The sequence below is a fragment of the Callorhinus ursinus genome, unplaced genomic scaffold (genome assembly GCF_003265705.2).
Source record: "Callorhinus ursinus isolate GAN/ISIS: 27379988/994484 unplaced genomic scaffold, GSC_fseal_2.0 scaffold22, whole genome shotgun sequence".
In the NCBI taxonomy this organism is placed as follows: Eukaryota; Metazoa; Chordata; class Mammalia; order Carnivora; family Otariidae; genus Callorhinus; species Callorhinus ursinus.
In genome coordinates, this window is record NW_027397084.1 from 977,256 (window position 1) to 991,957 (window position 14,702).

General features: G+C 51.0%; 1 protein-coding gene across 4 annotated transcripts in view; it reads right to left on the reverse strand.

The window, feature by feature from the left end:
- The window catches only part of CCND3 (cyclin D3), a 98,249-nt gene that overhangs the window by 7,508 nt on the left and 76,039 nt on the right, over positions 1 to 14,702 (reverse strand). The window contains exons 1-5 of one of the 4 annotated variants that reach the window (XM_025890598.2): positions 7,397 to 7,745; positions 6,289 to 6,504; positions 3,186 to 3,345; positions 2,516 to 2,652; positions 805 to 2,002 (exon numbers count right to left, since the gene is read on the reverse strand). In XM_025890598.2, coding sequence (XP_025746383.1) covers positions 1,835 to 2,002; positions 2,516 to 2,652; positions 3,186 to 3,345; positions 6,289 to 6,504; positions 7,397 to 7,594 — 879 coding nt within the window. In that variant the 5' untranslated portion in view covers positions 7,595 to 7,745 and the 3' untranslated portion in view covers positions 805 to 1,834. Of the gene's footprint in view, positions 1 to 804; positions 2,003 to 2,515; positions 2,653 to 3,185; positions 3,346 to 6,288; positions 6,505 to 7,396; positions 7,755 to 14,702 lie in introns of those variants that run through there. The other 3 variants (XM_025890599.2, XM_025890600.2, XM_025890601.2) reach the window with 3 other exon arrangements.

Below are 14,702 nucleotides of genomic sequence, written 5' to 3' on the forward strand. Positions count from 1 at the left end.
AAAATCTGCGTATAAGTGGACCTGCCCAGTTCGAACTATGTTGTTCAAGGGCCAGCTGTACAATCCTTCTAGAATCCTTTTTGTTTGCTTTTGATGAATTCATTCCAACCCAGTTTATATATTTGGGGAGAAACTGATCACGAATTTCACATTTATCTGCACATTTGTCTTTGAGAACCTACGTGAAAATTGCTCAGCTGCAGCAAGCCAGGTACTACAGACTGCACAGGCCTCAAACACCAGCACTACCTCAGTGTACCTTGTGTGGGGAACCACACCCACACCTGGTGTCATAGCTTGCCTTCCACAGCCTTCTAACCTCTGCTTCCACACACACACACAAACACACACACACACTCTCTCTCTCTCTCTCTCTCTCTCTCTCTTTCTCTTCAGGTCTTTTTCAAGATAAAGGGCCATATTGTAGTATATAGGTTCCTTAACCATTTAAAGTAAAAATTAGGCTATCCACTTTATTTCCTTCTTAAAAAAATGTGTCATTCATTAAGTTTTTGAGTATTGTGCCTCAAGCCTGTTTTCCCATGAGCCCTGTGGTTTTTATTGTGCAATTTTGCATGGTGCAGTGAGTTTTAGGAATGCGTACATCCCATTGTAATGCAGAACTGACTATATCTGGGGCAGAAACCAAATGGCCCACAGAGCCTAATTACTCTCTGGCCCTTTACAGAAATGGTTTGTGAGGACCCTTGCATCATGACCCTTGACTTCTGCTCTGCTTACATCGTGCATGCTAGAAATAGCTTTTCCCCATACCACCATCCAACCCAAGAAGCCAAAGCCAGGTTTATTCCAGAATCTTTATTAAGGTAGCATGATGGTCCTGGGCCACCAGCCTGGACCTTGTGGCCTTAGGAAAGACCTGTGTCAACAGGGCTTGCCTCCCTCTCCAGACAGGGGCTCAGTCACCTCCAGTTTATCCCTGCTCCATCCCTCACCCCCAGAGGATGGGGCAGAGGGCCAGAGGGAGAGGAGGGCATGGCCCCACCCCAGGCTGTAGCAGCTCCTCGGCCACAAAGATCCTCTAGCCAGTAGCAGAGGGGAGGGATGCAGCAACCACCAGGGTTACCACCGCTTGTGGGGTGGATGGGCCCCACCACACCCTCTTACAGTTGTCCTCAAAACAATTAATAAATTAACACCACCTCTTCCTTCAGCACTGACCCCCCCTCAATCACACAGGAGAAGCTGAGCGGCAAGCAAAGCAAGGAGGAATTGGTTGGTTCTGCCCCTCTGATAGAGGCCTGGTCTGGCCCTCTGGGAGCAGCTGTGAGCATGGACTATGCAGGGGCCTCCAAAGTATGTCAAGAGGAGCTGTCCAGACTGTTACCCCTCACACATGTCTATCAGAATATCTGAAACTTCTTCAGAAAGACCCCAATCCAAATGCAAGAACTCTGTAAGGTGCGACACCTTTATAAGGCACTGGGGGCATGTTGGCATCTGAGAACATGAGAGCCCCAGATATGAGGGGGCCTCAAAAAGGAATGCTGGTACATGTATTTTATCTACTTCAATTTCATTTCTGACCAGCCTGGCCCACTGCCAGCTAGGATCAGGGAAGGAGCAGAGCTGGTCAGATGCAGAGAAAAAGAGGAGCCTGGCTGGCCACCCAAACATGGCTGGCTGGCCAGGCCCCTTAGTGCACACTGCAGGGATAGGTAGGGCCTGACCCCTTCTGCTTTGCAAGGGGCGAATAGGAAAGAGCCCCCTCAGGCTTCAGATGTGGCGTGGTTCGTTCCTGCAGGCAGGGAGGGGGGGGTGGCAGTGTCCCCTCCTCTGCTGCCAGTGGCCACTGGAGGGGGCCTCTCCGGTGCTACAGGTGGATGGCTGTGACATCTGTGGGAGTGCTGGTCTGACTGGGCCCCTGGCTACTGGAGCCCCTGGGGGCTTTGGGCACTGGGCTGGGCGAGGTCTGGGCGGCTTCTCTGAGGCTCTCCCTGAGCGCAGCTTCTATCTGCTCCTGACAGGCCCGCAGGCAGTCCTGCAAACGGGGGAACGGTGAGGAGTGACTGCTGGGTGGGATGGTAGAAGGTCCCCTTTGGGACTAAGGTTCCGCTCCCCACAGCAGCTGGTGGCAGATGCGGGGGGAGGACACCTTCCAGCACACAGGAAAGTCTGGGGAGGTTAGGCCACAGCCCAGCCCCAGGAATCAACCTTCAGTTCTAAGAAACTGCCAAGAGGATGTGGCAAGGGGGTGTGAGAGCAACCCTGCGTGTGACAGCAGATCCTCCACCCCCACTCCTGCGTACCATTTGGCAAGAAAAGGGCACCCAGGGACAGTGCCCTTCAACCCACCCAAGACACCTGCTCTTCCCCAGACCAAGGCAGGAGATAAAAGGCCACACAAGCCCCAAGGGTGGGGCTCCTGAAACCAGAAGCCGGGACTAGGTTAGGGATGCACGCCTCCCTCTGCTGGAGGCCCAGGGAATAGCACTGCTCCAGGAACTGCTGAGCTGACGCGGCGCCCTGGGGGCCTCCCCCGGCCCGCACTCACCACCTCAGTGCCTGTGATCCCTGCCAGCAGCTCTGTGAGCTCGTCCCCAGACGTGGAACACGCACCCAGGCCTTGCACTGCAGCCCCAATGCTGCCTGTGGCGATCATGGATGGCGGGTACATGGCAAAGGTGTAATCTTGGAAAGAGGGGAGAGGCAAGCATGAGGCAAAGGCTTAGTGTGGACTTCCTATGGCTCAGAAAAGTGCCAGGCAGCGTGAACAGGGCAGGAAACTCCCTGCAGTGAGTGCCAGAAGAGCAGCAACGGAGGAGGGCAGGAAAGGGCTGCTCTCCTAGAGGGCACCAGGGTAGACAGCAAACTCCCACAGGTCCGTCAGGTCCATGGGGGTTGGGAAGTGAGCCTGACCAGGGACCGGGGAGTGAATGAGGCTCTTCCTGATGTGGAAACAAAACCAGGGTCAAGAAGACCTTGGTTCTGCTCCCAGCTTCATCACTGTGAGACCTTGAGCAAGTCACTTCTCTCTCAGCCCCTAAATAATGGGGGGTCTCTTAAATCCCATACAGCTCTGATTATGTTCTGCCTTTTCTGGGCCCCGTAATCTCAAGAGGGGATCGAATATTCACAAATCGTGAGAGGAGTACAAACCACAATCCAGTTACGTGCCACCCTTCCGAAGCTTCGGAATTTCCTCATTTGGCAAAAAATCTTACCTGTAGCACAGAGGGCCAAGAAGGTCTGGGCATGTTTTTTGACCAAGGCTTGTCGGTCCCGGGGCAGAGAGAGCCGGTGCAGAATCAGGGCCAGGAAATCATGGGCAATCACTGCTGCCAGGTCCCACTTGAGCTTCCCCAGGACCAGCACCTCCCAGTCCTGGAGGTTGGGAAAGAGGGTGGAGTCAGTGGCTGAGGAGGGAAGGGTTGGGAGTAAAGCAGAAGTCTCACAGGGAAGGAAGCCCATCAAACTTGAAGGTCAAGACCCAGCTTTGCTTCTGGGTATACAGACTTGGTGCTGTGGAATGGGGGGTCCAGGGCACAGAAGAACTAGGGGAGTTGGCTTTGGGCACCTACTGTTTGCTTACTAAGACCCAAAACTACATGTTTGATAGAAACAGTCTCTTTTCAATCCTGTTTGGTTAGCTTTCGGGGGGCCAACAATGTAGGTCTGACCTCATGCAGGGCTCTGGGCACTTCCCCAGCCAGGGCTGAAAGAAAAGACTACAGCAGCAAATACCACCGGCAGTGTCATAACCTTGAGCCTCCTCGGGGGTGAAGCACTCTCTCCGAAATCCCAAGGACTTGAGAAAGGGCAGACCACCACTAACCTATCCTCCAATTATGCATCCCAGCCAAGTCCACACCCCTTGAAGAAACCAGAATGAACGTGAGGCCACGCCTTCTGTGACACAGCCACTGAACCAAACCTTAGGTTCCTCAAAGGGGAGGTTGCCCAACCCAACCCAACCCAACCCACATCCCGTTGGTGGGACACTGGGTGGGGGGGTCTGAGATGTAGCACCCCATTCCACCCCCTTTACCTGGAACCACAGTGGCTAGTGTCATTTAAGTCTCAGGAAGCCAAGGGGAGGCCAAGCCTGAAAGGATGGGTCCAGATGATCCCTGAGAGACCAAACCCTCTCTTTGCCTGCTCACACCTATATACCACTGCTAGGTTCTGGAGGGAGGCTGGGAGCCCCACCCCAATCCATTCGTCTGGGGTTCCTAGTCCCGGCCCCATTTCTGAGTTGCACGCATGAGGATTTCTTCATTGTTTTATCTCAGGAAGGAACTCATGGGTTTGGCCCCTTATTGAGGCAGAAATGGCAACCCCGCCCAACCTCTTCCAGGTCCCCGGTCGCCGCTGTCCCTCTCCTGGCCCCCACCTAAGTGTCATCCTCCCCAATCAGCCCCCAAGCCTCTCACAGGGCCCTAAAGAAAAGAGCCTGGCCTGGAGGCAAAAGAAGCTGGGCAGAGAAGCCAGCATTCTAGTCATGCTTGTCCCAGTGCTCCAACTTCTAACTCAGAAGTGAACAAAAGCACCTAGCCTCCAAGGAACCATCTGGAAGGCAACCTGGAGTGGGGCTCTCCCTATGGGGAGGCAGGGGTCCCATGTGAGGGAAGGCAGCCACCTTACCCGGTATCCGGGCAACTCCTGAAAATCTCCACCCTCGCTTGGTGGACAACACACCCCTGGGAGTGATTAGTGGCAGTGCCCTGGCAGCTTCCACATCTGTAGGCTTCAAGGCCCCCTGGGCTAGCCAGAAGACCCAGACCCTCCTCATCCGCTTCAGGGTAGTGCTTCCCCCTCCTTCTCTGGGCCTCTCTGCTGCACAAGGATTTGGACTGACTCGAGTTCTCTGCAGTCCCTTCCAACTCTGACCTTCTAGGAAGGCATCTGCACACTCCACCCCCAGCTCAGGCAGAGGGAGTGGAGGAAGAGTCCTTGCGGCCTGTTCTGAAAAACTCCCCTCACACAAAGGCGCACACACCGTGCCAGTCTTTTCACAAAAAGGAAGTCCCCTTCTACCTTCCAGCCCAAGCCCCTCCAAAAACATCTCGCTTGCTGGCCCTGGAAACTGGCTCCACCTTCAGACTGGCCAAGAACTACCAGATTCATCACAAAGAGCTGTGGGGCCTCCCGGATTCCCAACTCCGGCCTCCTACTCCCATCTCTGAGAGCGACTTGGCAGGAAGAGGAATCCTGTTCCTCGACAAGCAGCAGTCGGGGGGCCCCCAGTACCCTGGCTTCTTGGCCAGCCAATCACAGCAGCTTGCATGCTGCCCTCCTCCCCGGGAAATGGGGCCCAGAGACTCCTCTCAGGGTCAGGAGAAGACTTGGCCGGCCGTAGAGCAAGGTGGAGGAAGGTGCCAGCTCACCCATCCTCTCCCCCTGGCCCCCCCAGGAGATGATCCGCCTGCCCTAAATAACCTCTCCCAGATCCAAGCAGCTACCCCACACTCCTTTCCAGGCTCAATGGGGAGAGCCTTGACTCTTGCCTTGCCTCGGGAAGAGCTCAGCCCAAGTTCCCAGCAAGAGGCCCAGGGAGCCACTTCCCAAACCACAGGAGTGACAGAAGCTCCCCACAGGGTTATGAAAGACCTCAGGCCGGAGTGGGTGGGCCCGGGGAGGGGGCAGCATGATCACATCGGAAGCAGCTGCAGCTCAGCTCCCCGGCTGTCCCTCAGCTCTGGCCTTTGACTGAGGGGGAAAAGGAGAGGTGACTCCACCAGGCCTGAAGCAGCTGCTCAAGTTCCTCAGGACGAGGACAAGGAAGGAGCTCTCTCTTCTGGGATATAAAAGGAAGGAAACAAGGTGGGATGACAACTCCTTGGCAATCAGGGCCTGGCTTTAATCGCCTCTTCGAGGCTTTTCAATCACAAAGTCCACACTGGGACAAAGACTCAATCAAGGCAGCCCCCTCCCCCACATGAAGCACATTCCACTCCCCCACTCCAGTGGGGGTGTGCAGGCATGTCCTTCTGCTGCCAATAAATAACTCATGGTGGCTGTGTAAACCCAGAGGCAAAGTACTAGTGAGTATAGACATGCAGTTTGACTTGTTGCTATCTGGGGGAAAGACCAGGAAGGAATGGCACCCCCTGGAGGTCAGGAGAAGGGGATTCGATTCGTGCTGGCAGCTCCAGCCTGGGCTGGGGCTATCCTGACTGTCCCACCGCGGTGCCCCACATTTTGCCCCCCAAAATAAGCCGCCGCTACCCTCCCCAAGGGCAGAAAGCCTCTGAGGTCTTGGCTTTCCTCTTCCTGGTAAGTGAGGAGGTATTATTGTGTCGGGGGTGGGGAGACTTATGCACGCACCCGCAGCTGGCGGGGAGAGACAGAGTGGTCGGTGTAGATGCACAGTTTTTCGATGGTCAGGGGCGTAGTCTCGCGCAGCTTGGAGGCCAGCAGCATGCAGACCGCACCCAGGAGCTGCAACTGCGCCTTTCGGGTGGGGACGCAGGACAGGTAGCGATCCAGGTAGTTCATGGCCAGGGGGAAGACTTCCTCCTCACAGCGCTGCTCCTCACAGACCTGGGGGAGGGCGCACAGTCACTTCTGGGGCGGGGGCATGGGAAACGCTGCACCACTAAAGGACGGGGGCGGGGGGCGCTGAAGGGAAGTGGATGGGGGAGCAAAAAAATGGGAAGGGGATAAGTGTACCTTCGGTGACAAGGACTAACATACGGAGGAGGATGCGCCTTCCCCAAGGTGACGCCCCCCACTTCCTCTGAGTTGCCTGCCTCCTTTCCCCCTCCCCTGGGTGGGGGGGGGGGATAATGCCAGAGGCTCCTTTCCTTAAGAAGGATTCCAAACTGAGACTGCCCTCCTCCATGGCGAGAAGGGGGTTGAGGAAACGGAAGAGTCACCCACGGTAGCCGGAGAACTGGGACCTTACCCCCATTACCACCACCCACTGCACACACCCAAAGGGAAGGGAGGAGATTTCAGCCGCTGCCTCCCGCACTTTTCATTTCCCTGACTGCCGGAACAGCGCGCGCGCCACCCCCACCGTCTTCCCCGCCAGAACCCCGCGACAGACACAGGAACCGGCTCTGGGGCGGGGGCGGCCGAGCCCAGGGTTTTCCAGGCGCGCTCTCCTGAGAAATCCGAGCGGGGGAGGGAAGCAGGAGACGCTGAGAGAAGCCGGAGGGGAGAGGGCTGCCCTGGTCCCGCTTTCCCCGCCCGAAGAGAGGGTTAGTGAGGGTGCCAAACGACCGGCAGTCACAGTTAGGGCTGGGGAAGGGAAAGGGACACCACGGAGGCAGTCAGCTGGCTAGGGTGCCCGAGTGAAAGGCCAGGCCCCGGGGATCTGAGCCACCAAAGCAACTTGCTGATTGCTGTTGGGACCAGGATGTCCCGACAGGGCGGCCCGGGGATGTCCGGAGCCGGGCGACGGGGGAGGGGAGACCCTTCCGGGCGATACCTCCAGCATCCAGTACGCCAGCATCTTCCGCATGTGCGGCTTGATCTCCCTCTGCACACATTGGAAGTAGGAGGCACGGGGCACGTAGCGCTCTTCCAGGCGGAGCAAGCTCTGCAGGACACGCTGGTCCCCCAGCAGTCGCGGGTCCGGCCCGGCCCGGGGCGCGTGCCGGGTGCCCTCGCAGCACAGCAGCTCCATACTCGGGCAGCGCACCGGCGGGCGGGAGCTCGGGCTCTCGAGCCAGAACGCAGGCGGCGGTCGGGAGAGCGCGGGGCGCGGGTCTGGTGCTGGCGCTGGCACTGCGCGGCCGAGCCCCAGCCCGCCCGCGCCGGCGCGCGCGCCGCTTCCCTGACAGGCGCCCCGCCCCTCGCGACGATGTAGCAACCGTGGAATGCTCGAGCGGCGCAACGCACAAGGGGCGGGGCCGCCGGAGCCCCAGACGGAAAGGGCTGGCTGGCCGCCCCCTCCCCCCGGGCGGCCGCATTGGTCGGCTGGGCGCGGGCCGGCCGGCTTCCGGGCGCTCCCGGCTGTTCTGACCACCGGGTGGAGAGAAGCTTCTTGGAGGTGGGCCTCTTCCCCCACCGAGCAGCCCTCCCCCTTTGCTTCTCTGACTCTAGCCGCCCAGGAAAGAACTTTCTTCCAAAAGGTTGGTCATTCATTCGTCAGACCCTGCTTCACCCCCTGAAAGCTCGGGGGAATAGGAATGATAGTAAGCTAGCCACTTCTTCACGCATACCGATCTGAGCACTTAACGTGTAACAACTTACTAAAAATCCTCACGCAAACTAATTTCGCAGATGACGAAACTGAAGCACAGTGAGTGTCACAATCATAGAGTCTGTGGCAGAGCTGGGACTGGGAAGCTGAAGTCTGGCTCCTGCACCACAGCCAGGGAAACTGCGATCCCCAGCCCGGCAAAACTGGCATCGCCTGCGCGCTGGTTAGAAATGGCCCACCCCGACCGGCCGGGTCCAAATCTGCATTTCAACAAGATCCCTGGGGAATCCCTGCGCGCACAGTTTAAGTATGAGAAGGACTGGTCTAAATCTGCGTATTACAGAAATACAACAGGGCGGAAAGACCATGGATTCAAGGCCTCACCTTGTCATTAAGTTGGCTGGGTGGCCTTGGACAAGCCCTGAAGTCGGCCTTAGTTTCTGTTTGAGGAAAACATGGGCGGAGAAACTAGATCCTCTGTGAAGGGAGTTTCTAGCTCTGACTCTATGAAATCTTCCAGTTGCCATTTCTCTACTTCCCAAACTTTGGGTTACTTCTCAGTTTCTCCAAAGCTGGATTCTATGTGACCAAGAGGCTGACCACAGGCCTCCTGGAAAGCTCCAATTGGGAGAAGGCCTGAGGAGATCCCTGCCTCTCCTGGGGTCCTCCACTAAAGAAGTGAGTTGTTAGAGAAATGAGTTACAGAAGAGGCAAGTTTTACGCTAAGCATTTTTCTCAGTGAATTGTTTTTTTTTTCTTTATTTTTAAGTGACCTCTATCCCCAAGGTGGGGCTCAGACTCACGACCCCAAGATCTTAAGTCTCGCATGCTCTTCTGACAGAGCCAATTACATACCCCTGTTCTTTTTTATATAATACATTTTACTGTCATTTTCATATCATAGGAATATTCATTTACACTACAGAAAACTTAAGACAATATGTAGAAGCCACAAAAAAAAGGAAATAACTACCTACAATTTCACCATCCAGAGACAACTCTTTAAAATGTCAGTGTTTATCTTTCTACAATTGTTCTATGAATAAACACATATTTTTAGGAATAAGATTGCAAGCTGTTTCATAAGCCTTTCTTTTTCACTAAAAAAATACTGTTAATACTTTTTCCATATCATTATATATTCCACATTTTTAATGGCTACGTAGTATGCCTTTGGTTAATGTATTAAAATATATTTTATCAGAGCTGTATTGTTGGAAATTTAAGTTGTTTCTAGTTGTTCCCTACTAGAAACAATACTGTAAAATATTTTTGTCATAGTATCTTTGTGCACACTCATGATTATTTCTAGAAGTGAATTAATTTCTAGAAGTGGAATTTCTCAATGTAAGGTTATGAAACATTCTAAGGCTTTTGATACAGTTCTTATTACCAAATTTCCCTGATAAGCTGAACTGAGGGGCGCCTGGGTGGCTCAGTCGGTTAAGTGTCTGCCTTTGGCTCAGGTCATGATCCCAGAGTCCTGGGATCGCCCCAGGCTCTCTGCTCCTTGGGGAGTCTGCTTCTCCCTCTGCCTGCTGCTTCCTCTGCTTGTGTTCGCTCTCTGTCAAATATATAAATAAAATCTTTAAGAAAATTTAAAAAAGCTAAACTGATCTAATGAACAAACATTAGGAAATTTGAAAGAAAAAAAAAACTACCAACGAGAGAAGATGAAAATAGTGTATCAGTGATTATATGTATTTTTAATTCAAGAGCACTTGTATCAACATGTATGTGTGCCATGAGCCTTGTCTGATCTTATAAGTCCTTTACTCCTGTCTTCAAAAATACAAACATGCAGTTCCTTTAGCTAATCATTGCAATGCACTCTTTCATGAAAGAGAACACTAAATTTAAAATTATAAAGATTGGGTATGAAGTTCTGGGGAGGCAAAGGTGTGGAAGTGTAAGAGGCTTTTAGGGTGCAGGAGGACTAAAAAAATGTAGCTTTTGGGGGCGCCTGGGTGGCTCAGTCAGTTAAGCGGCTGCCTTCGGCTCAGGTCATGATCCCAGGGCCCTGGGATAGAGCCCCGCATCGGGCTCCCTGCTGGGTGGGGGGGAGCCTACTTCTCCCTCTTCTTCTGCCTGCTTCTTCCCCTACTTGCGCTCTCTGTCAAATAAATAAATAAAATGTTTTAAAAAAAAATGTAGCATTTGAAGGACAGAACCAGAAACTAGATCTGTCTGAAGGAAGGTGTTTCTTTACTTTCAGAATTATTGAGCAGGACTGTTGAGATAAGAAAACTATCTTTGATGAGAGAGTAAATCACCATTATTTCATATCTTAAAATTTTTTTCCAGTCTTATTGAGATATAATGACATATACCGAAGTTACAGTAATTTAAGGTAGACAGAATAATGATTTGATATATGTATATGTTGCAAAATGACTACCACAATCAGCTAACAACTGTCACCTCACATGGTTAGTTTCTCCTCTTCTGATGAGAACTTTTAAGAACTACTCTCTTAGCAACCTTCAAATACACAATACAGTGGTTGACTGTAGCCACCATGTTGTGCATTGTATCTCCAGAACTTATCTACCTTATAACTAAAAATTTGTATCTTTTGGCCACCTTCACCATTTCCCTTACCTTCCATACCTCCCCACCCCCTGCCTCTAACAAGCAACAATCTGTTTTCTGTACCTGAGTTTGGTTTTCATAGATTCCATGTACAAGTGAGATCATATAGTACTTGTCTTCTCTGTCTGACTTATTTCACTTAACATAATGCCCTCAAGGTCTGTCAATGTTGTCATAAATGGCAGAATTTTTTTCTTTTTAATGGCTGCATAATCTTTCACTGTATATGTATGCCAAATTTTTTATGGAAAAAAACTGGACAGATGAAAAGTGGAATATTAGTAACAATATTTTGACATATTATTAGACATTTACATGTCTTATATAAATGAATTACCTATTTATGTCCTTTGCCCGTTCTTTTATATGAATTTTTTCTTATTGATTTATAAGTGCTCATTACATGTGAAGAATATTTACCCCTTTTCATATTTTTTCTTTGTCATATATGTTGCTTTTTTTTTTTTTTAGTTCATTGTTTGCCTTTCACTTTTGGTTCATGGGAGATATCTTTTTTTTAACAAATAAAAGTTTTTTATTTTACATAGCCTTATCTACTGATATTTTCTATAATGACTTCTGCCTTTGAATCATGCCTTGCCCACCTTAAAATTATAAAAGCACTACAAGAAAATGTAGGAAATATTTACAGATGAATATTTTTTATCACCTAGGGAACTTGTTGAAAATGCAGGTTTCTGGGCCCTGCCTCAGGGCTTTTCATTCTTCAAGTCTGTCATGAGGCCCCCAAGATCTGCCTTTTCAAGAGTATATAAAGTTGGGTGGTTTTTTTTTTTTTAATGTATATATTGTTACTTACCTTTATTCATTATATCATATTAAGTGAGGTTCTAGCCTTACTTTTCCCAAATTATCACCCATAGTTCCCATGGCACTGATTTAACAATCTGTTCTTTCTTTCTCACTCACTTCTCTGCAATAAGCATCCCTTGCCTGGTTCTTGCACTTCAGACTATGCCTTATTTTTGGCATACACGGCCAAAGACTTTCACTGGGAGTTGGCCCTCAGAATTCTTGCAGCTTTTGTCTATAGAAATTCACCTTAGGGCGCCTGGCTGGCTCCATTGGTTAATCAAATGCCTTCGGCTCAGGTCATGATCCTGGGGTCCTGGGATCTAGTCCCACATCAGGCTCCCCCTGCTCTGTGAGGAGCCTGCTTCTCCCTCTCCCTCTGCCTGCCACTCCCCCTGCTTGTGTTCTCTCTCTCTCTCTGTCAAGTAAATAAAATCTTTAAAAGAAGAAGAAAGAAATTCACCAGGTCTTTAGCCCAATATGAAGCATAAAAGTGTTTCAAAAAAACACTAAAAGCTCATCCAGTGTGAAATAACCATGGTCCCTTCACTTCCAAGAGAACTGGCCTTCAACTACAACAAGTTAGCACAAAAAACTCCAGTTAGACAATGATATGAGACAGAGAAAACAGAATCTTCTTCTCTACAGACCTCTAAAACCATGGCAGGACCTCTCACTGCCCTCCCCATCTCTTCATTCCCCCTTCCACCACTGGTCAGCCCATTAATCCTCTCCGCTTGCCCTCCCTCCCTCCCTCCCTCTCTCTCTTTTCTCTCTTTCTTTCTTTCTTTCCTTCTCTCTCTCTTTTTTAAGATTTTATTTATTTATTTGAGAGAGAGACAGAGAGAATGAGCAGGGGGAGGGGTAGAGGGAGAGGGACAAGCAGACTCCTTGCTGAGCATGCAGCCTGATGCGGGGCTCAATCCCAGAACCCTGAGACTGTGACTTGAGCCGCAGTCAGACCCTTAGCTGACTGAGCCACACAGGTGCCCCTGCTCCAATTCTTTATTCATCCTTGGACTCAGATCCAACCTCCTCCAAGAAGCCTCCCTAGGACAATCCAACTACAGGAACCAATCCTCTGGCCTCCAAACTCCTACAGATCCAACTGCACATGTTTCTACCTGTACACTTGGCTGGCTGGTTCTGGACCTGCTCTCTGTCCCTATCCAGATTGTAGTTCCTAGAAAGGGGAAGAGAATCCATATGTATTGAGATCCAACTATATGCCAGGCACTGGGCAGGATGTTTATGATCCACCGTCTCAGCCTCTAAGAATGGTTTTTGGATGGGAAATCTGAGGTCCCATGGAGTTAAATAACATACTGAAGGTCTACTTAGCTCTTCCCGAACCGTCCCCTTTTTAATGCTATATTGCCTCCTCTTAGGAAGGGACCATGTCCTATATGCCTGGGTCTCCTCTGCAAGACCTACCACTGTGTTGTGACTACCAGCAAGAATATCCGTCCTTTATGGAGGGTTCACTGGGTCTCAGGCACTGTATGAACCTGATAGGTATTAAATCATCTCATTTTCACATCAACTTTATGAGAAGTATACTATTATTTCACCCCATTTTACATAAATGGAAACTAAGACTCAGAGTAGCTAAATAATTTGCCCAAGGTCACACAGGAAGTCAGTGGTAGTAGCAGGATTCCAACCCGGGCAGTCTGGCTGCAGGGTTCCTGCCCTTAACTAATTCATTCTTCTGCCTCTTATGCTTCTTCCACGAGTGTGTGTTGATTTATTAGTTGTTGATTTATTGCGGAAGAGGCACACAGAGACTGCCCAGTCCTGGAAGGTAGGGTGGGAACTTGTACCCTGGGAAAGGAAGTCCTGGTCTGCAGGGCGTTTTGAGGGATACCTCTGCGTCACCCTGGACTGGGACTGCAGGGCGTTTTGAAGGATACCTTTGCCTCACCCTGGGCTGGGACGGCCGTGCCCAGGGCTTAAGTCATCCTGAACTTCCAGGGCCAAGGAGCTGTTCAGCTACCAGCTGCTGTCCTCTAAGGAGGCAGGTGAGCTCAGTGCAGCACCAGGTCGGAGTGGCTCCTGACATGTTGGCTGATCTGCCTAGGGGACTTCACCCATCACCTCTACCTCAAAGGAATAGGGGCTCCCCTTGTTTTTTGTTAACAACAACAACAACAACAACAACAACAAAAACAAAAATGACAAAGCAGTGACCCAGGCCAATATGGGAGGAGTTTCTGCCAGGTGCACTCAATTGGAAAAGTTGCTCAAGGAAATGGCAAGTTAGAAGAAGGGCAGGAATGGAATGCCACAGGTCAGATGAAAAGCTCCAAGAAGGAAGCATTACAATGCTTTCTTCCTCCTCTTCTTCCTTCTCCCACTCCTCTTCCTCTGAGACACTGAAATGTCACCATCTAGGAACTGAGGGGGTGAACAAAGTTCTGAGGGAGGCTCAGCTCCCCTCCCTTCCCCCCTGTCACCTCCCACCCCCCCGACTCCACCCTCACCCCCCTCACTCCCGGCCTGACTACCTGTCTCCATTCGGTGGCTCAGTGACCTTCAAACCCATGGAGAGGACAGGTAGACGCAAGGCAGCCTAAGGGTGGGGAAAGGCTCTGGAGTCAGGCTGCTGGAGTGCAAAGACTGGCTCCAGGCCTTACGACTCTGAGGGAGTTACTGGAACCTCTTGGTCTGTTTTCTCTTTTGTCCAATGAGGATAACTAAACAGGCAGAAAACGTCTCACCCTGGCTTAGCACATGGCGAGCCCTCGAAGATGGTAGTTTCTGGGGGCGCCTGGGTGGTTCAGTGGATTAAGCGTCTGCCTTTGGCTCAGGTCATGATCCCAGGGGATCTGCTTCTCCCTCTCCTTCTGCCGCTCCCCCTGCTAATGCTCTCTCTCTTAAATAAATAAATAAAATCTTAAAAAAAAAAAGATGGTAGTTTCTGTTGTTGTTGTTGTTATTATTGTCTCTCTCAAGGAGTACCCAATTATTATTACTATTATTATTGCCTCTCTCAAGGAGTACCCAATTATTATTATTATTATTATTATTATTATTATTATTACCTTTCTCAAGGAGTACTCTTTCTGCTATGGACATGCACCCAGAACCCCTCAGAGGAAAGCAAAAGTCTGAGCAGCGGAAGCCCCCCTCCTGGGCAGGCAGCTCTAGCAAACATCTATGATCCAGCTCATGATGTGAAGCG